This window comes from Pseudonaja textilis, chromosome 16 (genome assembly GCF_049901715.1).
Source record: "Pseudonaja textilis isolate UNSWEBS1 chromosome 16, rPseTex1.2, whole genome shotgun sequence".
Classification (NCBI taxonomy): domain Eukaryota; kingdom Metazoa; phylum Chordata; class Lepidosauria; order Squamata; family Elapidae; genus Pseudonaja; species Pseudonaja textilis.
Window position 1 is genome coordinate 3,424,140 of NC_142005.1, and position 22,309 is coordinate 3,446,448.

At 48.1% G+C, this 22,309-nt stretch overlaps 1 protein-coding gene across 1 annotated transcript; it reads right to left on the minus strand.

Annotated features, from left to right (window-relative positions):
• Positions 1 to 777: 777 nt before the first annotated feature.
• Positions 778 to 21,822, minus strand: EEF1G (eukaryotic translation elongation factor 1 gamma). The gene is made up of 10 exons (XM_087913822.1): positions 21,788 to 21,822; positions 19,567 to 19,725; positions 17,943 to 18,006; positions 16,945 to 17,087; positions 15,975 to 16,118; positions 14,896 to 15,025; positions 11,494 to 11,677; positions 4,168 to 4,340; positions 3,920 to 4,044; positions 778 to 1,118 (listed from the first exon to the last, which is right to left on the minus strand). Exons 1-10 carry the CDS (start codon positions 21,800 to 21,802, stop codon positions 960 to 962), a joined length of 1,296 nt encoding a protein of 431 aa, XP_087769948.1. The 5' UTR covers positions 21,803 to 21,822; the 3' UTR covers positions 778 to 959.
• Between the last annotated feature and the right edge of the window lie 487 nt (positions 21,823 to 22,309).

Consider the following 22,309-nt stretch of genomic DNA (forward strand, 5'->3'; position numbering starts at 1 on the left):
TCAACTTCCAAAATTCTGGGGAATTCTGGGAATAATTCTGGGAGTTGAAGTCCACCTGTCTTAAAGGGCCCAAGCTTAAGAAAAACTCACGTGTTTCCTGCAAAATAAGACCTTGCCTTATATTTTTGTTGCCACCAAAAAAGGCACCAGGTCTTATTTTCGGGGGATGTCCTCCACTGACTAACCTCACTTGTGTGCGTCGCCCTCGGCCTCCTTTTCGCTGTCACAGGCCTTCAGGAACCTTCTGTGGCCGGCAAGGCTCTCCTGAAGGCCTCTGCAGGGGATAATGGGACTCCAGATCAATCCAGAGTTTTCTTATCAGCTCCAGAGGCCTTCAGGAAAGTCTTGCCAGCCTTGCCGGCTGCAGAAGAAATGGGCTGGCAAGGCAGGTGTCAGGGGGCGAGTGAGGCCTGGCTACACCTGTCCAAAGGTAAGTAGTAGGGCAGCTCCACCCCCCCCCCTCCCATGCCCACCCTAGCTTAATTTTTACCTGTCCACTCTGGAGTGGGCAGGATCTTAATTAGGGCTTATCTGGGGGACAGGGCTTATATTGGGCGCATGTGGAAAAAAACCAGCTAGGACTTACTTTCAGGGTAGGTCATATTTTCGGGTAAACAGGGTATTGTAGGCTGACTTACACGCACTTGTCCCCAAGAGAAATAAAGACAGCAGAAACCCTGTCTTTCACTCCCACCCATCTGCAGCTTAGATGAGACCCCCCCCTTCTTTCCAGCTGCAAGCAGATGCAAAAATAAATAAATAAAATAAAAATAAAAGTAGTGCATTCAGGATTTTAATGCACAGCTTAAAATGTCACTGCTTCTCCTGCTGCCCAAGTCGGTCTTCTGTTTTTTAAACTTTTGTCTTCCTTAACAGCGGTGGTGGTAGCCGCCCCGGAGAGATGTCCCTCATCGTGTCCGTATTTGGGGGAGGGGGGGTGCCGTCGGCGTCCTGCCTCCTCACTTGAAGATCTTGCCTTGGTTGAAGGCTTTGCCAACGTGCTTGAACTCGCCTTCCCAAGAGAAATACTCCTTCACCAGCGTCTTGCACTCCTCACTCTCCGGCTCCAGCTTCCGCCAGGTGTAGGATTCGTAATCTACCTGCCAGTCGGGACTCAGCTGAGGAAGAGACGGAGGGGGGGGGGAGTGAGAAAACGGGCAGGAAGGGGGCTGCCTGTCTCACCGAGAACCCTTACAAAGGCAGAAGTGCAACATTGGGGGCTTGCTGACCACCCGATGCCAAGGAAGGCATTCAACAGGTGCTGACATGCAAAGAGAGGCAGTTTTCGACTTACAACCACAATGAAGCCCAAAATCTCTGCTAAGGAGACAGTTAAGTGAGTCTTCCCTTCCTTTTATAACCTTCCTTGCCGGTTGTTAAGTGATTCACTGCTTAAATGTAATTGGAACGGTATACATGGGATAGGGCTGTGATGGCGAACCCGTGGCACGCAGAGCCACTTCTGCCAGCACACGAGAGGTCGCCCAGAAGAGCCCCACTGCGCATGCACGCGCCCCCCAGCAGCCAGCTGACTGCCAGTCTCTGCCGTGCATGCGTGCACAGAGGCATGCAGGGGGTTGCGTGTGCATATGCAGGGGGAGGGGGAAGTGGCGCACAAATTGCATCATGGGTGCGGGCACACAAGCGCGAGCACACACGAGTGCACTTTTGGCATGCAACGTGGGAAAGGTTAGCCATCCCTGGGATAGGGTCTCCTGCCTGAGCAGGGGGTTGGACTGGATGACCTTGAGGGCCCCTTCCAACTCTGTTAATTCTGTTCTTAAATAAACGAATCATGCAGTTGTTAAGCAAAGTTGGCTTCAGGTAACAGATAATCAGAGTTGGAAGGGACCTTGTGGGTCATCTAGTCCAACCTCCCACCCAAGCGGGAGACCCTACACCATTTCTGACAGGTGGCAGTCCAATCTCTTCTTGAAAGACTCCAGTGATGAAGCTCCCACAACTTCCAAAGGCAAATTCCGTTCCATGGGTTGATGGTTCTCCCTGTCAGAAAGTTTCTCCTTATTTCCAGGTTGAATCTCTCCTTGGTCAGTTTCCATCCATTCTTCCTTGTCTGGCCTTCAAGTGCCTTGGAGAATAGCTTGACCCCCTCCTCCTCCTCTCTGGGGCAGCCCCTCAAATATTGGAAGATGCTCTCCTGTCCCCCCGGTCCTTCTCTTCCCTAGAGTAGCCAGGCCCAGTTCCTGCAACCGTTCTTCGTATGTTTTAGCCTCCAGTCCCCTCATCATCCTGGTTGCTCTTCTCTGCCCTCTTTCTAGAGTCTCCACTGACTTTGCTTCTTAGGTTACAAAAGGGGATCATGTGATCCCAGGACACACTGCGGCCATCGAGACAGTTGCCAAGCATCCGAATTTTGATCAGGCGACCATGGGGATGCTTGCAACGGCCAGAAGTGTGAAAAACGGTCCTAAGCCGTTTTTTCCCCCCAGCGCCGTTGAAATTTTGAACGGTCAGTAAGAGAATGGTGGTTAAGTCGAGAACTGTCTGTATTTGTCCCTGGTGAACGGCGGTGTTTGCTCACAGAGCATTACGGCTTGATCCTGGCTTAGGAGGCAGGAAGCCCAAGCCCAGGCCTCAGAAACCCTTGTGTGGTTTCGCTCGTGGCCCCAAAGGGGGGCGGCAGAAGAGACGGAATGGCTTCCCCAGAGACCCTTAAGAGCAGCTGCAGGAGACCCCCTATTTTCTGGGAGAGGCGGGAGAGAAAGGAACAGACGGGATCGTCGTGATGTGCGGGAGGGAATGGATGCCCTCTGGGGTTGTTGTGCAGGAACGCCTCTCTGTGGGAGAGGTGACGTCATTCCTCACACCTAGCACACCCAGCCCCTCCCTGCCAGCACAGACCCTGGAGGAGAGGCTATCAAGGGCGATTCATCCACCTTAAGGGCCACAAATGGCGGATCTGTCTTCTAGGGAAAGCTTTGGCGGCCTCGGGAGCCCAGAAACTCTTTCTCCCTGTTTACGAGGTAGAAAAAGCTCTGGTAGTTGAGCTTATGGGGTGCAGTGGTTAGAGGGCAGGACTGCAGGCTACTTCTGCTGACTGCCGGCCGCTTGCAATCGGGCAGATCAAATCTCACCAGGCTGACTCAGCCTTCCGTCCTTCCAAGGTGGGTAAAATGAGGACCCGGATTGTTGGGGGCAAGAGGCTGACTCTGTACACCGCTTAGAGAGGGCTGGAAAGGCACCGTGAAGCGATATATAAGCCTAAGGGCTATTGCCCTTCCTTCCTTCCTTCCCTTCCTGTTAGAATGCAATATTGCAGGCTAATTCTGCCAACTGCCAGATTGGTGGGGGCAAGAGGCTGACTCTGTAAACCGCTTAGAAAGAGCTGGAAAGCACTGTGAAGCGGCATATAAATCTCAGTGATATTGCTATTACCCTCCAATCTGGGGGCCCCAACCCCCAGGCTATTGGTCTTTTGTGCCCTCTTGAGCTTGGGGGTTTTCTTGCAGACGTTTTAGGAATCAACTGGTCACCAGCTAGCACTGCCATGTTACCTACTTTGGGTAAGAAAAGGTCTGCAAGAAAACCACCAAGCTCAGACAGCACCAAGGACCCCACAGCCCTTTTATTCCTCCTCCTCTCTCCTGCAACCCCTTTCTCTTCTAGCACTGAGGGTGTTCCCTAGTTGGGTCATGAAATGTCTGCCGGAAAACAACCAAGCTCCGAGAGTACCAAGGACCTCCACAGTCCTCCTCCTCCTCCTCTGTTTCTCCTCCACTCTGCAAACCCCACTTCCTTATAGCACTGAGGAGGTTCCCTGGTTGGGTCATGAAACGTCTGCAAGAAAACCGCCAAGCTCAAAGTGCACCAAGGGCCCCTTTCAACAGCCTCCCTCCTCCGCTGTGCTTTCCCTGGTTTCTCTCTCGCGGGGCCCGTCCACGGCACCCCCCAGACTCACGGGGAAGGCGAGCTCCTGTCCGCGGAAGACCCAAATGCCGGAGATGCTGCTGTCATTGTTGGTACCGAAGAGGATGACGGAAGCGAAGGCGTTCTTGCGCAGCTTGTCCAAACGTTGGAACATGCCTGGGGGGAGGCGGGGGGGGGGAAAGAAGCGAAGAGGGTTGATGAACCCCCGGTCCAAGCTTGTAAGTGCGTGTGTGTGTGTGTTTGTGAGGGTGGTGGAGGGAAGGAAGGAGGAGAGCTTACCAGTGATAAGGTTGCAGCTCATGAAAGTCTGGGCCAGCTCCTCCGGGAAGCGGTACTCCGCATACCAGATGGACCAACCGTCTTTGTCGAAGTGCTCCCAGAAGTGAGGCAGGGCCACCTTCAAGGTGTCTTCATTGGAATATTTCCGCTTAAATTCGTCCATGATAAAAGGGCTGGGGGGAAAAATAAACAAAGGGGGGAGGGGGGGTCTCACTCAGATCCAGCAGAGGAAAAAACGGGGGGGGGGGGTGAGGAGGAGGGAAAGGGCACAGCTGGATGTCCTCGCTTGCCTTTTGCTCTCCCCAGCTTCCAGAGGGAGGGCCTTCCAGACAGATGGTTATCCTGGCCTGGGGAGGGGAGAAGTGGGGGAGGAGACTTGGCCCCCTCGGGCTAATCTGGAGCATTATCTAGATCAGGGGTCTCCAACCGTGGCAACTTTAAGACTTGTGGGCTTCGTCTTAAAGTGGCAAAGCTGGCCGAGGAATTCTGGGAGTTCAAGTCCACAAGTCTCAAAGGGGCGACGGTTGGAGACCCCCAGATCTACGTGGCTAAAATCCTTGAGGCCAAACCATCGTTGCCAGAGGATAACAGAAGAGCAGAGTCGGGAGGGCCAGTGGTGCGCGCAGCGGGCTTCACCGGTCTGTTGTTCAGCGGGGCTTTCGCTAAATGGGAGTTTTGCCCCCATTGTACAACTTCTCTCCCCACAGCTGTGGATCACTGGAGAGGGAAAATCAGCCACCCGGTCGTTAAGTGAATCTGGCTGCCCCGTTGGCTTTGCTTGTCAGAAAGTCCCAAAAGGGGGAATCCCGTATTTAATGTTACACATCTTAACAGCAGCGAAGATTAGCTTTGCACAATACTGGAAAAAATGAAGATATACCCCGAGATGAAGATAGTCAAGAACATACTAAATTGTGCAGAAACTGATAGACTGATGTTGAAAATTAAGCAGAAAGAGGATGTAGATTATCATCAAGCATGGAATCTATTTTATCAATGGTTGGAAAAAAAAGGGTGGGGAGATGAGAAACGTAAATTTGTATTGTTGAGCAAACTATATAGCCAGACAACACAATGTTTATTAAGCACCAAGAAATGTATTTATTAATAGAAAATCAATAAAATAAAAAACAAACAAAAAGATCATGTGACCTCGGGACGCGGAGATCATCATAAATGTGTCAGTTGCCAAGTCTGAATTTTGATCATGTGACCACAGGGACGCTTGAAAAACAGCCCCGTCACTTTTTTTGCAGTGATGTTGTAACTCTAAACCCAGGGTTTTCAAACTTGGCAAAGTTTAAAGGCTTCTGATCACCCCCGCCTCTCTTTGTACCTATTTACCAATCAATCAATCAATCAATCACCTATCACAGGGGTCTTCAAACTTGGCAAGCTTTAGGCTTGTGGACTTCAACTCCCAGAATTCCTGCGCTAACCTGACTGGAGGAAGAGGAATTCTGGGAGTTGAAGTCCACAAGTCTTAAAGCGGTCAAGGTTGAAGACCCCCTGCTCTAAACGGTCACAAAATGAATGACTGTAAGTCGAGGACTACTTGTACTAAGAAAGAGTTGTAACCATCCCAGACCAGATCTGAGCCACGTTCCATTGCTTTTCTTTTCTTTTTTTTAAAGGCTCCTCCTTTCTTTTCTGCAAGCAATAAAATCAAGCCCTTTAGCAACAATTTCGTAACCTTTTTGAAAGAATGAGCTATTTTTTCTCCCCTTCGAGTCAGTTGACTGAGTTTGTCAATAACTATTTGTCTGCTTTATCTCAATTTGCCGTATTAGGCCTTGTGGGGGATTTTATTTTGGGATGAGAATTTCATCCAACGGATTTCATAATAATATTGATTTCACCCAGGGTGAAGCTGAATTGTCGGATGTGGCCCAACTGCCTTTTAAAAAACAGGCTTCTGCACGCAGTTAGTCTCACAACCCCAATTGAGCCCCAAATTTATGTTGCAAAGAGATTAATTCGTTAAGTCAGCTTTGCCCCATTTTATGACTTTGTGTTAAATTAGTAACACGATCATTAAGAGATTCTGGCTTCCCCATTGCTTGTCAGAGGGTGAGATGACAGATAATCAGAGTTGGAAGGGACCTTGTAGGATATATAGTCCAACCCCCTGCCCAAGCAGGAGACCCTACACACCATTTCTGACAAATGGCAGCCCAATTTCTTCTTGAAAGCTTCCAGGGATGAAACTCCCACAACTTCCGAATGCAACTTCTGTTCTACGGGTTGATGGTCCTGTCAGAAAATTCCTCCTTATTTCCAGGTTGAATCTCTCCTTGTTCAGTTACCATCCACTGTTCCTTGTCTGGCCTTCAGGTGCTTTGGAAAATAGTTTAACCCCCTCCTCCTCTCTGGGGCAGCCCCTCAAATACTGGAAGACTGTTCTCCTGTCTCCCCTGGTCCTTCTCTTCACTGGACTAAGCCATGAGTAGTTCCTGCAACCGTTCTTCGAATGTTGGAGCCTCCAGTCTCCTAATCATCCTGGTTGCTTTTTGAAGTTTTTCTAGAGTCTCAACACCTCTAGAGGGATCGCAAAAGGGGATCATGTCATAAATGTAAGTCAATTGTCAAGTGTTTGAATATAAGTCACACAACTGTGGGGATGCTGCAAAAGGGTGAAAAATGGTCGTAAGTCACTTTTTTCAGTTCCGTTTTAACTTCAAACGGTCACTAAGCCAACTGTTTTTAAGTCAAGGATTGCCTGTAGATCAGAACACCTCTCCAGGATTGGCACAAGAGGCTCAATCTCTTCCAAAGTAGAGAAATCTTGCACCACTTGAGATGGTTTTTGCAACCGGGCTAATAGAGCCCCGGCAAGAGCTTACAGGGTGTGTCTGTAAACCAGCCGTCTTGTAGACTTGTAAGCTTGGCGGACTTCAACTCCCAGAATTCCCCAGCCAGGCTTAAAGTTGCCAAGGTTGGAGACCCCTGTTATATAGACTACAAGGCCCATGATTTCCAAGGCACTGGAGAGGAGCAGGCTAGCAAAGCCACTCACTGACCAGCCCTTCTTGCAGCCGAGACTGAACACGGCCAGCTCACTTTTGACTCACTGCAGGATGAAACGGTTTATCCAGGAGGGAGAAATTGGGTGGGTGAAACTTAAATGAACAACAAATCGTCTTGTTAACTCTCAAGACTCTTTTTTTCTGCTCTATAATCAAGACAGTGTGTGTGTGTGTATATTTGTTTTCTTAAGTTTTCATGGGTACTTACATGTATGGTATTCAGCTTTGTTCGGGTATTTTCCCACGTCATTATAGTTGTGCTTTTAAAGTTGTAGCAACGTTTCAGCAGAATCTCATCTGCCATCATCAGGCTTCGGTATTGGGCTCGTCTGTGAATCAGACTTTTACTGAAAGTCAAACTGAAACAACTGTGAAAGTCTGACTCACAGACGAGCCCAATACAGAAGCCTGATGATGGCAGATGAGATTCTGCTGAAACGTTGCTACAACTTTAAAAGCACAACTATAATGACGTGGGAAAATACCCGAACAAAGCTGAATACCATACATGTAAATACCCGTGAAAAATATATATATTTGTTTATATATACACCCACACACACTGCAGTCCTTTTGTATAAAATTGACACTTTTGGATGCTAGTTGCTAGATAGATAACCCGATTGTTTTTTTCTCTGTACACTGTAGCACGCATTAAAATGAAACTCCGATATATGTATGTGTATGTGTGTGTGTATTGTATTACATATGGTGCTATATTATATTATTATTACTAGACAAGGTAAACATGGTTAGTGGCTGAGTTTTCTTTCCTTTCATGAGAGGGCGTTCATTTGAATGTGTGCCATTGTGTAGAGAAAATGACAATAAACTTTACCTATCTATTTGTCTATCTCTACCATCTATTTGTCCATCATCTACCTATCACCTGCCTATCTCATTCATCCCTCTCATCTACCTCTCATTTACCTATAACCAATCCATCACTCTCATATACCTATCATGTCTGTCTGTCTGTGTCTGTCAATGATCTACCTACCCATCATCCATCTATCATCTCTCTCTCTCTCCCTCCTTTCTTTCTCTCTCCCTCCTTTCTTTCTCTCCCCCTCATTTCTCTCTCCCCCCCCCCCCGTATCTTCTTCTTTCCCCACTTCTCTCTCTCTCTCTCTCTCTCTCGTATCTTTTTCTATCTTCTGCCCAGTAGAGAAGTTGGGGGTGGGGTGGGGGGAAGAAGAGGCCAGAGGGAGGTTCCTTGCCCGAAAACAAGTCAGCCACTGTGTTGAACTGATCCTGGATCACAGGACAGCTAGCTGGGAGCAACAGCTGAAAGGCCAGGCGGCCAGAATAAATGAAACGCGGCACCTCGAGGTCAGCCTTGTCGTGTTTTGCAGAGAAGGCCTCCTCCTCCCCCCTCCACCCCCTCCAAGAATCTGCTCCCTGGCCCCGTCTTCCTCCAGGGAGGGGGAAGGACCTCTCCAGTTGCAAGCAGCAGCTGACGTCTCCTACACCCGTTCTTTCTTTTTCTTTTTCTTTTTTTTAGGGCAGGGGCCTCTCCCCACCCAGCAGCCCCTCCCTTCCAGAGGGAAGCAGCCCAACCTGGCCCTCTGCCACCTCCAAGCCCGACAAACAAGATCCACCTCCCCCCCTTCTGCCTCCCTGGCTCAGCCAGGCTGGACGGAAGCCCAAAAGGCAGCCGGCTGGCCAGCGTGGGGCTCTACCGCCACCGCGTGGCTCATCCTGGGCAGCCCAGTTTCTCTTTGGCAGGGCCAGAAAAAGGAGCCAAGGAGAAACTGTGGGGGGTCTTGAGGGGGTGTGTGCGTGTGTGTCTTTTGTGAGTCTCTCTCTTACCGGCATGTGCAGCTGGAGGTTAGGGCAAAGGGGTAGCAAACAGGCCACAAAGCCCATTTACAGAAGTGCCACGCTCCCAGGGCCACATTTAAATTCAAAACCAGTGTTTCTGATTATAAGCTAACACAGGGGTCCTCAGCCTTGTCGGCTTTAAGACTTGTGGACTTCAGCTCCCAGAATTCCTCCTCCTCCTCCTCCAGTCATGTTAGCTCAGGAATTCTGGGAGTTGAAGTACGCGAGCCTTAAACATGCCAAGGTGGAAGACCCTGGATGTATAGCCTCATGCTAAATAACTAAGCTCCATTTCATGCTTGAATAAACGAAATCATTAATGTATCTTAAAACCTCTTTTTAGATAGATTTTTACTTCAAAAGCATTTTATTAAAATACATTTGAAAGAAATAAAAATATGATTTAAATTAAAAAAAAATCCACCCTGGGCTCTGTTGTGTTTGTAAGTCAAGGGCTACCTGTGACACACCACACCTCTTCTGCCTTAACTTTTTCATTGTCTCTTTGAAGGGTGAATTTGAATGTGGCTTATCCCTATATATTTAGGGTTTATTTGGATTTATCTCTTTTTGTGTCTACTAAATGCAGGAAGCACTGAGTGTACCCTGCAGACAAGAGCACGAAAGATGATTTGCCCTCAACAGTGAGACACACAAGTATCCTTTTCCTCTTTCATTGGGATTCTCAAAACATCTAAAACAAATTTCCAAAACTTTAACATTATTTTTTTTTCAGAAGGAGCACTTCCTTAACTTACAATAATTTGTTTAGGGACTTTTCGAAGTTGCAACAGCACTGAAAAAAGGGAGTTATGACCATTTTTCACACTTACAGATAATCAGAGTTGGAAGCGACCTTATAGGTCATCTAGTCCAAGCGAGAGACCCTACACCATTTCTGACAGAGGGCAGTTCAATCTCTTCTTGGAAGTCTCAAGTGATGGCGCTCCCGCGACTTCCGAGGGCAACTTCTCTTCCATGGGTTGATTGTTCTCCCTGTCAGAGAGTTTCTCCTTATTTCCAGGTTGAATCTCTTCCTTGGTCAGTTTCCACCCACTGTTCCTTGTCTGGCCTTCAGGTGTTTTGGAGAATAAATTGACCCTCCTCCTGTCTGTGGCAGCACCCGCCCCCGGGATATTGGAAGGCTGCTATCCTGTCCCCCCTGGTCCTTCTCTTCCCTAGACCAGCCAGGCCCAGTTCCTGCAACCGTTCTTCATGTGTTTTAGCCTCCAGTCCCCTCATCATCCTGGTTGCTCTACTCTGTACTTTTTCTAGAGTCTCAACCTCTTTTTTATACTGTGGTGACCAAAACTGGATGCAGTACCCTAGGTGTGGCCTTACTAAGGCTTTATAGGGTGTGATTAGTACCTCCCTTGATCTTGACTGTATCCCTCTGTTAATACAACTTAGGATTGCATGAGCTTTTTTGGCTGCTGCTGCACACGGCTGGCTCCTATTTAGCTGGTTGTCCCCTAAGACTCCAAGATCCCTCTCTCAGTTCCTGCTATTGAGCCTGGTTTCACCCAGTCTAGATGTGTGCTTTGGGGGTTTTTTTTGGTTACGACCATTGCACCATCCCCGTGATCACAATTCATAAGCCTGACAAGAGATTCATACTTACGATGGTTGTAGTGTCCCAGAGGGTTACCGTTGGCAGCTTTCTGACAAGCCAAGTCAATGGGAGAGCCGGATTCACTTACTGACTTCACAACTGGCCTGATTCACTTAACAACCGGGTTGCTAACTTAACAGCTGCCGTGATTTGCAGGAAGAATCGTGGCAAGAAAGGTCATAACATGGGCCAAAACTCACTTAACGGTCTCCCTTAGCAACAGAAGTTTGCGGCTCAATGGTGGATTGCCTGTGTAATCTTTTGTTCATTGACTGTTCAAAGTTACAATACTGAAAAAAGTGACTTGTGTTTTTTACACTTACAACCTTTGCAGCCCGTGGTCAAAATCTGGCCACTGGCTTGTATTGGTGGCAGCTGCATTGTCCCAGGGTCACATGATCCCACTTTGCAAACTTCTGACCGGCCAAATCAACGGGGGACCCGAATCACTTAACAACCGCGCTAGTAACTTTGTAACTGCCGTGATTCACTTCAGGCTATGGCCAGAAAGGTCATAAAAACTCACTTAGCTGACTTGTTTAGCAATGGAAACTTTGGGGTCAGTGGTGGTTCGTGAGTCGAGGACTGCCTGTAAATATGGAATTGTGTAGGAAAAAAAAAGGGAATTTCCTAGATTGGACATATGGTGAGATATGCCTAAAATTATGATGGAACTATTTCTTTCCCAAATTCACTCCTGACTTCCTGGTTGCTTCCACATTTGACTGAAGAGCACTGTGGGATATTCTCCAGGTTGTCCTGAACCCCCCAAGTGGGAGTCACCCCGTTCTTTTCGGACCCTGCAGCGCCCCTCCTCCAACCCACTGGGTGTGTGTGGGGGTGTGTGTGGGGGGTGTCCCTTACCTTTTGGCGAGATGAGCAAAAGGATCTTTGGATTTGGGCTCGGCTGCCAAGGCCTGCTCACACTCGTCCAACTCCTCTTCTGGCTCCGGCTTCACCTCCTTCTTCTCTGCTTTCTTCTCCTCCTTCGGCGTTTTCTCCTTCTTGGAGGATTCCTTCTTAGGTTGGTTCTCTGCAAACTTCTTGGCTGCAAAACCGCAAGGAGGAAAAGGGAAAAGGAACAGGATTCAGGGTTTCGGTGCCGAATTGTCCATTTCTAGCCTCTTGGAGAGCTAAAGCAGCGTTTCCCAACCTTGGTCCTTTTGAGACGGGTGGACTTCAACTCCCAAGATAAAATAACAGATTAACAGCGTTGGGAGGGACCTTGGAGGTCATCTAGTCCAACCCCCCACCCAACCAGGTGACCCTACACCATTTCTGACAGAGGGCAGGCCGGTCTCTTCTTGAAAGCCTCCAGGGATGAAGCTCTCACAACTTCTGAAAACAGAATAATAAAGCTGGAAAGGACCTTGTAGGTCATCTAGTCCAACCCCCTGCCCAAGCAGGTGACCCTACACCATTTCTGACAAATGGCAGCCCAATCTCTTCTTGAAAGCTTCCAGGGATGAAACTCCCACAACTTCCGAATGCAACCTCTGTCCCTTTTGGCTGATTGTTCTGTCAGGAAATTCCTCCTTATTTCCAGGTTGAATCTCTCCTTGTTCAGTTTCCATCCATTCTTCCTTGTCTGGCCTTCAGGTGCTTTGGAAAATAGCTTGACCCCACCTTTCTCCTCTCTGGGGCAGCCCCTCAAATATTGGAAGACTGTTTTCCTGTCTCCCCTGGTCCTTCTCTTCACTAGAATAGCCAGGCCTGGTTCATCGTACGCCTGAGCCTCCAGTCCCCTCATCATCCTGCTTGCTCTTCTCTGCACTCTTTCTAGCGTCTCAATATCTTTGTTACAGTGTGGTGACCAAGCACTGGATGCAGGACTCGAGGTATGGCCTTACTAAGAAACCCCAACATTTTCAGAAGTGGATTGTCATTGCTTCCTTTCTGGGGCTAAGAGATGGACTAGCCCTACCCAGGCTTTGTGCCTAAGGCAGCGGTAGAATCCCATTCCGATTTTCTGGGTTCCTAGCTTGCCTGTCTTAAGCTACAACCACAAACTGGCCACTATACTGCTATATATATATTTATGTCTATTATATAGCTATATATCTCTGTCTGTCTGTCTGTCTATCTATACCTACCTACCTATAGATTTTAGAAATCTCATACAGACCTCCCCCACTGCTTAAGCATGGAGCTTTAATAAACCCACATCTTCTTGTTATCATACTGCTGTATCCTTGAGATCTTTTTTATTGTTTATTTTATTGTTCTATTATTTAATTTCTGTTCTGCTTATACTCTTTTCGCTCCTTCCTTTTTATTGCTGTTAAGATGCCTATAGCAGCCCCACGACGAGATGGGCAGCAAATAAATTTACCAAAATAAATAAATGTCATCTGCCAACGTTCATTCGAGCAGCTTAATTCACAAGATCTCCAAGGGAAGGAAAAGACTTCTAGATATGAAACATCTTCACCAACTAAGCTATGGAGTGGGGGTATTTAATCACGGAGCTGAATTTGCAGAAAAAAGCAGGCAACGTTTTCAAAAATAGGGTGGAGGGGCTCGAGGCGTGCTACAGGTTGAACCATATAAAGTGCCCCTCAGAAAATGCTTAAAAGGCCCCCAATTTTTGAACCAGCCCACTCCCCAGCAAGCAGTGAACATGAAATACGACCCCTTCTCTACTTCGTGTTCTAATTTTAGTCCTGGAAGTTGCAGAGCCACAGACAGACGGGGACAGTAAAATGCACACTATTTCTTCCGCAGGCTAAGCAGGTAACAGATTAACAGAGTTGGAAGAGACCTCGTAGGTCATCTAGACCAACCCCCTGACCAAGCAGGAGACCCCACACCATTTCTGACAAAGGGCAGTCCAATCTCTTCTTACTTCTATTTTCCTAAGATTGGCGGGCTTTCGATACCGGTAGTCCTCGACTTACGATCACAACTGAGCTCAAAATTTCCATTGCTAAGTGAGATGTCCGTTAGCTGAGCTTTGCCCCATTTTACAACCTTTTCTTGCCAGTCGTTAAGTGAATCATTGCAGTTAAGTTACTAACACGGTTGTTAAGTGAACCTGGCTTCCCTGTTGACTTTGTCAAAAGATTGCAAAAGAATGACCACGTGATCCGGAACACTGCAACCGTCATAAATACGAGTCAGTTGCCAAGCACCTGAATTTTTATCACATGACCCTGGGAATGCTACAATGGTCGTTAAGGGCAAAAACCAGCCCCAAGTCACGTTTTTTCAGTGCCATTGTAACCCTGAACACTCATAGTCACTAAATGAACTCTTGTTACGTCGAGAACTACTTTTAAAGGAGGGGTCCCAAACTCCTGGAGCCCATTTGGAGTTGGCAGGCATGCGCGCACCTGCAACTCTTATTTGCGCAAGCAGTGGGCACCCCCTCATGGGTGAAGCTCCAGGTCAACTCATAAAACAGTCCTATATGCCTGTTTCAGTGGTTGCCATAAAAAAAAAAAAGGGGGGGAGTAAATCTGGAAGAGCGTGCAGCAGTTTGGAAGCGGAAGTACATTCCAACTCTTCTCTTTAAAAGGCTGTAACTAAACTACCAGAGCTTTTGCCCTGAATATATTTAATCAGAGAACGTGATTGATGGGACCCGGCCCGTGAAGGGGCTTAATTGGAGAATCTGGTTTATGAGACACCCAGGGGGGATGGAGGGGGGAAACAGGGTCACAGGGGACTGGAAATGATATAGGCCAGAGTTGGCTTCTTACAGGGCAGGGCCAGTAGGTAGCCTCTCATGAATCCTTTGAAGCTTTTTGAAGTTTGGGTCAAGAATCATTACTTAATTAGGGCAGCTGCTGGACTCCTGATACTAGAAGACCTACCAAGTCCCTTCTAAGGCTTTGCTTTGCTTCGATTCTATTCCTTCCAATATTTATTCTATTCTATTCTATTTCCTCTCTCTCCCCCCCACCCCACCGGCCGGTTCTCAAAGTATGAAAAGTTGGGGACTACTGCTATAAGGGACGAAAAATCAGTTCTGTGTAATGGATTTGTATATGAGTAGAATAGGATTTCCTGCTTGAGCAGGGGGCTGGACTAGAAGACCTCCAAGGTCCCTTCCAGCTCTATTCTATTCTATATTCTATTCTAGCTCTCTTTTTGTGTTTTCGTGTTTGTTACTAAGAAAAAACATGGAATTAATGGGAAGAGATTAAGCTACACTAAGTCCAGGAGTGATGTAAGCTGCTCGCGACGCATCCCGCCTCCCATTTTCCAAGACAGAAGGGCCATTTAAGAGAGAATCGGGGGGGGGGGGGGAATAAATTTCCTGACCGTCAAACTGTGCCATCTTCTCACACAGCTTCAAGTCCCCCAGGATGGCCTTGAACTGGGGCTGGTTTACGCAGGTCACAAACCAACGGTTCACATTTTCATACGGCTGGCGGAAGGAGGGCTCCAGCACCTGGAAAAAAGGTGAAAAGGTGGGAAAAATTTCAGTTCAAGCGACACACAATCTGTTTCTTTCAATGTGGACGAGACCAGAGGTCCCCAAACTTAGCCACTTTAAGCCTTGTGGACTTCAACTCCCAGAATTCTCAAGCCAGCTATGCTGAAGTCCACAAGTCTTAAAAGTAGCCAAGTTTGGGGACCTCTGGACTAGACAAAAGGGAAAAACGAGGCATCATGAACCCGTCCCGTAACTTTTGATTCCTGGTTGTCATCAATTTACGACAGGGATCGAGCCCAGAATTATGATCCTAAATCATGTCAGTTGTTAAGAGGGTCACCATGCAATCCTCTCTCTCACTCGTTCACACAAACTTATACAATTTTGCAAGCGTAAAGCAAACGTGGCAGTTGTAAAGAGAATCCTGAGGTCTTAAGATCTGCAATGGATTTGTTGCAGGAAGCTAACAGGTTCTGATTTAAAGAAAAAGCCCATTATACCCAGAAAAAGAAAAAGCCCAGGATGAGATGGATCTTGAGAATGCTTTGAACTTTCTTAAGGCAGAGGGAGCCATAAAGCTCTTCCAAAGAGGGGAGAGAGGAACCCATGATCCTCTGAGGGGCAATGATGTTAACCTTCTGGAGGGCTGTCCTATCTGCCCCCGTGCAATTGGCAAACCATACAGAGGTGCGGTAAGTTAAGATACTCTCTCTGGTGCGGTGGTAGAAGGTCACCAGCAGTTTTCCACTCAGTTGTTTGATACTTTGGCAAGAGCTGATTTAAGGCAGGCCCTGCCTATCGTCCAGACGATCTGACAAGCCTCCTGTCCTCAGAGGCCGATTCCTCACAGGGGAGAAAATGCCTTTTCCGGCTCTTATTTTCGTCCAACATTCCTAGGCTCCTCAGCAGGCCTCTTCTCCCACCCCACCCACCAGGACCCCCTCGGCCACCTACAGAGACTCACCTGCTTGTAAAGCCAGAGCAGAGTGCAGACCACTGTGATGTCTGCCAGCGTGATACGCTCCCCGACCAGAAACGTGCGGGTCTTCAGGTGAGAATCAAGCAGGCTCAAGATCCGCTTCACTTCCTCCTTGGCATACTCTGTAGCCTGCAGAGGGATAAAAAAAAAAAAAGTAAGTGGACAGCCTAAGGATTTAGGGGGGATGGGAGGCAAAGGAGAAATCCAGAGGCTGTCAAAAGCCAGAAACGAAGTCAGTTGAATAGATTGAAACAGTACAAAAATATAATGAACTTCCGTTTTCAAGTATAGGAAGTCTTTGAGTCACAACAAGCAAGCACACTTCTGTTGCTAACTGGAGACAATTGTTAAGTGAGTTTTGCCCCGTTTTACACAATTGCCACAATTCTTAAGGGAATCTGCATTCCCCATGGACTTTGCTTGCAAACAGGGGATTGTGTGAGCTCCAAGGGAGAAGAGGGAATGGAGCTGGCAGAGAGAGAGAGAGAGACGGAGGCGGAGCCCGGGCCATCCATCCGCCCTCAGATGGAGAGTCAACAGCCCCCCAGGTCTGGAGGTGGCTGATGAGGAAGAGAAGGAACAGCTGGGTCCGGTGCCTGATGCACAGAAGGCAGAGGAGAGGAGTGGAAATCCATGGGCTGGTCCTTAGGACGGAAGAGCCACCGCTGCTAGCGCAGCCCCACCCTCGCTCTGGGGATCAAAGGCAGGTGTGGCAGACAACTATTCCTCTCCCTGCCGGATGGACTTGTTAGCCGGCGTTGAGAGAGAAACTTTTTGCCAGGGCTGCCAGGGCTCCCAATAAATGCCTTTTTGAGTTCCCGTGGGGGGTTTGTCGTGTTTGGGGAGCTGGGTCAGAACAATAAGGCACCTCTCCAAGCAAAGTGATTTCTGCTCCCTTCTAGCTTTTTAGATGGCTGGGAAATCTCTTCTTCTCTAAAACCGGAGGGCTCCTTACCTGCTTGTTATATTGCATGATGCCAAGTGTGGGGAAGACCCAGGTACTGGCTGGGGGCACAATGTCGCTGTCAGCAAAGCTCACCCACTGAAGGACCTGGGAAGCGGCCTCTTGAGTTGTGCCTCGTAGTTCCTCGTTGCTGACTGAGAGAGGAAGGAAAAGTTAGAGGCAGTTAGAGAACCAGTGATCAAAAATAATCGAGGTAATCCTCGACTTACAGCCACAACTGAGCCCCAAATTTATGTTGCTAAGTGAGAAACGTGCCAGTTTTGCCCCCATTTTATCACCTTCCTTGCCAGAGTTGTTAAAGGAATCACCCAGGTTATTAAGCGAGGAACACAATCAGGGGTGGGATGCAAACTTTTTAACTACCGGTTCGGTGGGCGTGGCTAGGTGGGCATGTAACTGGGTGGGCCGGGGTTGTTGGTTTTTTGGCCTCCTGGGTGAAGCAGTACAACAGCAGGGGGAGGGGGAATCCAGCTGTGCCGTGTGATTTAGATTAGCTAGAAAGCAAGAAACCCAGCGATTTCCTGCTTTCTAGCTAATCTAAATCCCGCCGCCCAGCTGATCTTCGGAAAACAGCTGATCGGTGGGGGGAAAAGAAAAAGGAAATACCCAGCTGATCTTCGGAGCAAGGGGTTCACCCAAACCGGTAGAATCCCACCCCTGAACACAATTGCGAAGTGAATCTGGTTTCCCCACTGACTTGGCTGGTCAGAAGGTTGCAAAAGGGAATAAAATGACCCTGGGACACTCCAACTGTCATTCGAGTCAGCTGCGAAACATCCGAATGTAAATCACAGATGCTGCAATGGCCATACATGTTAAAAATGGTTGTAAAGTCCCTTTTTTCAGTGTGAATGTTACTAAGTGAACTGTTGTAAGTAGAGGACTACCTTACAGTGGCAACTTTAGTTTTAAGGCAGTTTCCTGTAAACCTGACCCAACACGGAATCCCCAAGATTTTGGATGAAAAACGGACAAGCGCATAGATTTACCGTAGTGTGCGATGGCATTGCTCTCGAATATGCAAAATCCATCTTCTCCTTCGAAGGCCGGAACCTACCGAGGGGGGAGAAAAAGAGCCTCTCTGAGAAGACAGGCGGGGAGCTCTCCTCCAAAGGGGTCAGTGGGTGCCCTGTGCAGCCCCGTTTCTCAGCCTCAGGAATTTTAAGGCTCTTAGGACTTCAACTCCCAGAATTCCCCCTGAACCGTCGGCTGAGATTCAGAAAGGTCGATTTAAACTATGACAAGATGCCTCTTCTTACAAATCTCTAGAGATGGATAACCTGCAACCCAACAGGTACTGTACAGTTGTGCAGATCTTATTATCATAAAGGTTTTTATGGTATTTAAACAAAATCTAGGGAGCTAGGACTTAATTTCCCACCATCCTCAGGAAGCAATAATGCCGACAGGAAACAGCTATTGTTGTAAATCTGGAGGAACATTTCTCAACCGTGGCAATGTTAAGAATACTGGAGAATGCAGAATTGACTCATCAAAACCGACAGGAAAATATCAAAGCTGCACTCACTCACTCATGTAAGAGGAGGAATACCCCAAAAAGGAACCTCCGCCTTGTTCTGAAGATGCACAGAGTCCGCTGGATACAGGGATCATCACATCTCACATAGTGTGAGGCTGCTCCTGGTCCTGCCTTTTTTTTTTTTTTTTTTTTTGAACCAAGCCCCAGGCAGTTTGGTCTAGTGGTTGAAGTGCCAGGGTAGAAAGCAGGAGACTTGGATTCAAATGCCACCTTATCCAGGAAAGCCAATCACTCTTCAGCCCAACCTATATCTCGTAAGATAGGTTATTGTGGGGAAAATAGGAGTAGAAAGGTGTGACAGACATGTTTCCCACCTTGAGTTATTTGTAAAACTAGCTCTATAGCGGTGCTTCGCTGGTCGGGCTTAGTTTTGGGGGAGGTAAATAAGGGAGAAGAAAAATTCTGCCCCTGCCTACCAGCATCCATCAGTATTCATCTGGCTAGCATCCTATCAAGTGTGTGAGTTGAGGGCTGTTTGGAAAATGAAAGAGTATTTGCTGTGTGAGCAAGGAGACAGCAAGGAGCCTGGGTGTGGCTTAGCTCAACTGTTCTGTATTAAAGCTGCTTGGTGTTGTGAAACCGAAATTCCTCTCCTCTGCTTGTGTTTTGTATTTGGAGCAGATTTCTTTTCAGGTGGAGAGGGGGAGTAGAACTCCTTAGCATCAGAGCGTGTTAATAATAATAATATAGGAAATACTCTAAATGCTCTGGTGGACATTTCGAAAAATCCTTTCTTAGTGAGCCCATAGAAGCCAAGAGGAACCTACGTGCCAAATTTCAAGTTGGTAGGCTTTACAGTTCTGGAGATTTTGTGATGATGCGTGAATGGCATTTTACTTTTATATATATAGAAAGGAGAAGATAAAGGTGGGATACAAATGAATGAATGAACGAATGTTCACAGCTCTAGCTAACTAGTCTCCTGGAAACTAGCAAGAATCAAAATCACCCCGTAAGATTGCAGACATCTTCTATTCTCCATTCTCCAAAAAAAATAAAAAAAATAAATCCCAGAGCTGGAACTCCATGGCATAACTTGAGTTAGACAAGGAAAAAAAAAAAAGGCTGCTCACCTTTCCAACTGGGAATTTTTTCAGAAATTCAGGAGTCTTGTTGGTCTGCCCGAAGTGGAACTGGGGCGGCGTGGAGAGGACTTTGATCTTGGCCCCGCTGTATTGAGCAGCAATGAGGGCTTTGAATGCCCGCCAGTTCTCGGGGTAAGTGTAGAGAGTCTGCAAGGGGGAGCAAGCAGCAAGGGGGTTAAGGGGTACACCCTGAGAAGCGAAGCCATGACTTAATCATACGCACTAGATAGCCTTTTCCGAGCATGAACATCTATTTCCAGCCAAGCGCCGTAAGCCGAGCTCTGTGCATTGATCTGTTCAATGGATAGTTTCAACCTCTTGGCAGGTGACTCTGCAGTCGTGGTGGCTAGAGGACTTTGCTACTGCAAAGCAGACTGGGCACCACCACAATGCCACATCAGCAGGAGGCCCATTTATTGATGGGATTTATATTGCCGCCTACGGCGACTTCAAGGTGGCTTACGGAATATAAAACATCATTTAAAAACAATAAAACTAATAAAAAAGGATCCAATAAATTTAATGTAATATTGATCCATAATCTCCTAACTTCTCCACTGGCCTGAGATCTACACGCTCCATTCTCCAGAACCACAACCACCATCTAGCAGGCCCTTCTCTTCCTTGCTCTAGAACCCGTTAAAATGCCCAGGAATCTTCACTTGGGACCACACAATCGTGCCTTGATATTCTGCCTGGAAAGATCTACCTAAACATTTCTGAGTGCAAATATCGGGCCACCTTCCCACACCATCACCACCTCATCTCAGAATATAAGACAACAGCAGATTTGGAAGGGGAGGTCTTCAATACAGTCCAACCCCCCCACCCAAGCAGGAGAACCTGTACCATTCTGGACAAGTGGCTGCCCAGTCTCTTCTTAAAAACCTCCAGTGATGGAGCACCACAACTTCTGGAAGGAAGCTGTGCCACGGGGTTAATTGTTTGCACTGCCAGGAAATTTCTCCTTAACTCTTCTAGGTTGCTTCTCTCCTTCCTAAGCTTCTATCCACTGCTCCTTCTCCTGCTCTTGGGAGTCTCCTAAAATCTAGAGCTTCCACTCCAAAGCCTGGCTCTCCAAGCCAACTTGGGTGCAAATCCAAGGCCATCACACCTTCATCTCACCTTCTGCTCAACAGCATGGCCCACCCAAGAAAATATATTAGTTACAACTGTTAGCAGAAGACATATGTACCCAGTCCACATACTGTATGAATGAAAGATGGAATTACTGTAAATATTAAAAAATAAAAAATGTGCATGGCCCACTGGAGCCCACCCTCCTAAAATCCAGCAAATTCTCAACATATGAAAACATCTCCACTGGAAGACAAGGAAACCAGTGTTGGATCCAGCCACTGGCATCTATCTCAAGTTGCTGCCAAAGCATCCAAACGCCAAATTCAGAGATGCTACAACCCATCATCCTTGCCCATTCACTTCTGGGATGGCCCAAAGGCTAGGAAACCGCCCATTCCTGTTCTTCGTCCCCAGGTGCCAGAGACAACTGCCTCTAAAATTGGAGGCTCCATTCAGACGCCCTCGCCGCCACCATCACTATATCGGCAGGCAGGTTCTCTCCCACCCCACAAAAGGGGTCTCTCCACGCCCCATTTGGCTCGATTGGGGGGTCTTTCCTCTGAAGCCAATTCAAGAAAGACGGCAAAATGCTGGTTTGCCTTCCTCCCACGTGGCACAGCAAAAGTTACTCAACCCCCTCATCCACACACAACACACTAAACCCGTGTTTCATAACCTGGTCGACTTGTAAGAGGGGCGGACTTCAGCTCCCAGAGTTCCCCAGCCAGTACATAGCATGGCTCCGCATAGGGCACAGCTCGCTGGGGAACTCTGGGAGTGGAAGTTGACTCTTCGAAGTCGACCATGTTGAGAAACTCCGTCTAGACAGCTCGGATTACCGCTCCTATGTGGCATGGCATTTAGGCCCGGGCGTATGGGAGTTGTAGTCTTGGCCGTTCGGGTCCCTTTAAACCCCTCACGCGCGTGGCAAGGGAAGAGAGGAGCAGCCTGACACTCCCCCTTTCGGGTTCTGCCCGCCCGCTTGGCCTCCTCCATCCCCGGCGAGACTCCCCGCTGCAAGGCCCTCCTTCGTCCCTTCCCAGCCCCGGACTCCGGGGCCGCCCCAGCCCTCCCGGTAGCCGGATGCAGGCGGATGAACTCTAGGCCTCGACGGGAACCGCAAGCTCACCCCGGCCACCGCCATCTTAGCGAGGAGAGGAAAAGGAGGAGCGTCGCCCAAAACGGCCGTAAAGCAAGTAGGGAGGAGGAGGAAAAAGCCGAAGGCGATGAAGTTGTTACGTCACTGTTGAGAGGCGGAGCTCTGCAGTGACGGGAGGGCGGGGGAGCGCGAGAGCATAGAGACTTAAAAAAAGAGAGAGATTCTCTCTCCTAGAAGGTCAGTTTCTGCTTTCCTTGGTTTAAAGTAGAGCCTTCAAACTTGGCAACTTTAAGATTTGTGGACTTTCAGAATTCCCCAGCAAGCCAGGGGAAATTCTGGGAATCGAAGTCCACAAGTCGTGAAGGTGCAACTTTGGAGACGCCTAAATTTAAACATTGGCTTAAACCAGAAGTCTTCAAACTTGACAGGTTTAAGACTTGTGGACTCCCAGAATTCCTCCTTCTCCAGTCTTGTTAGTTCAAGAATTCTGGGAGTTGAAGTCCACAAGTCTTAAACCTGTCAAGTTTTGAAGACTCCTGGTTTAAATGTTGC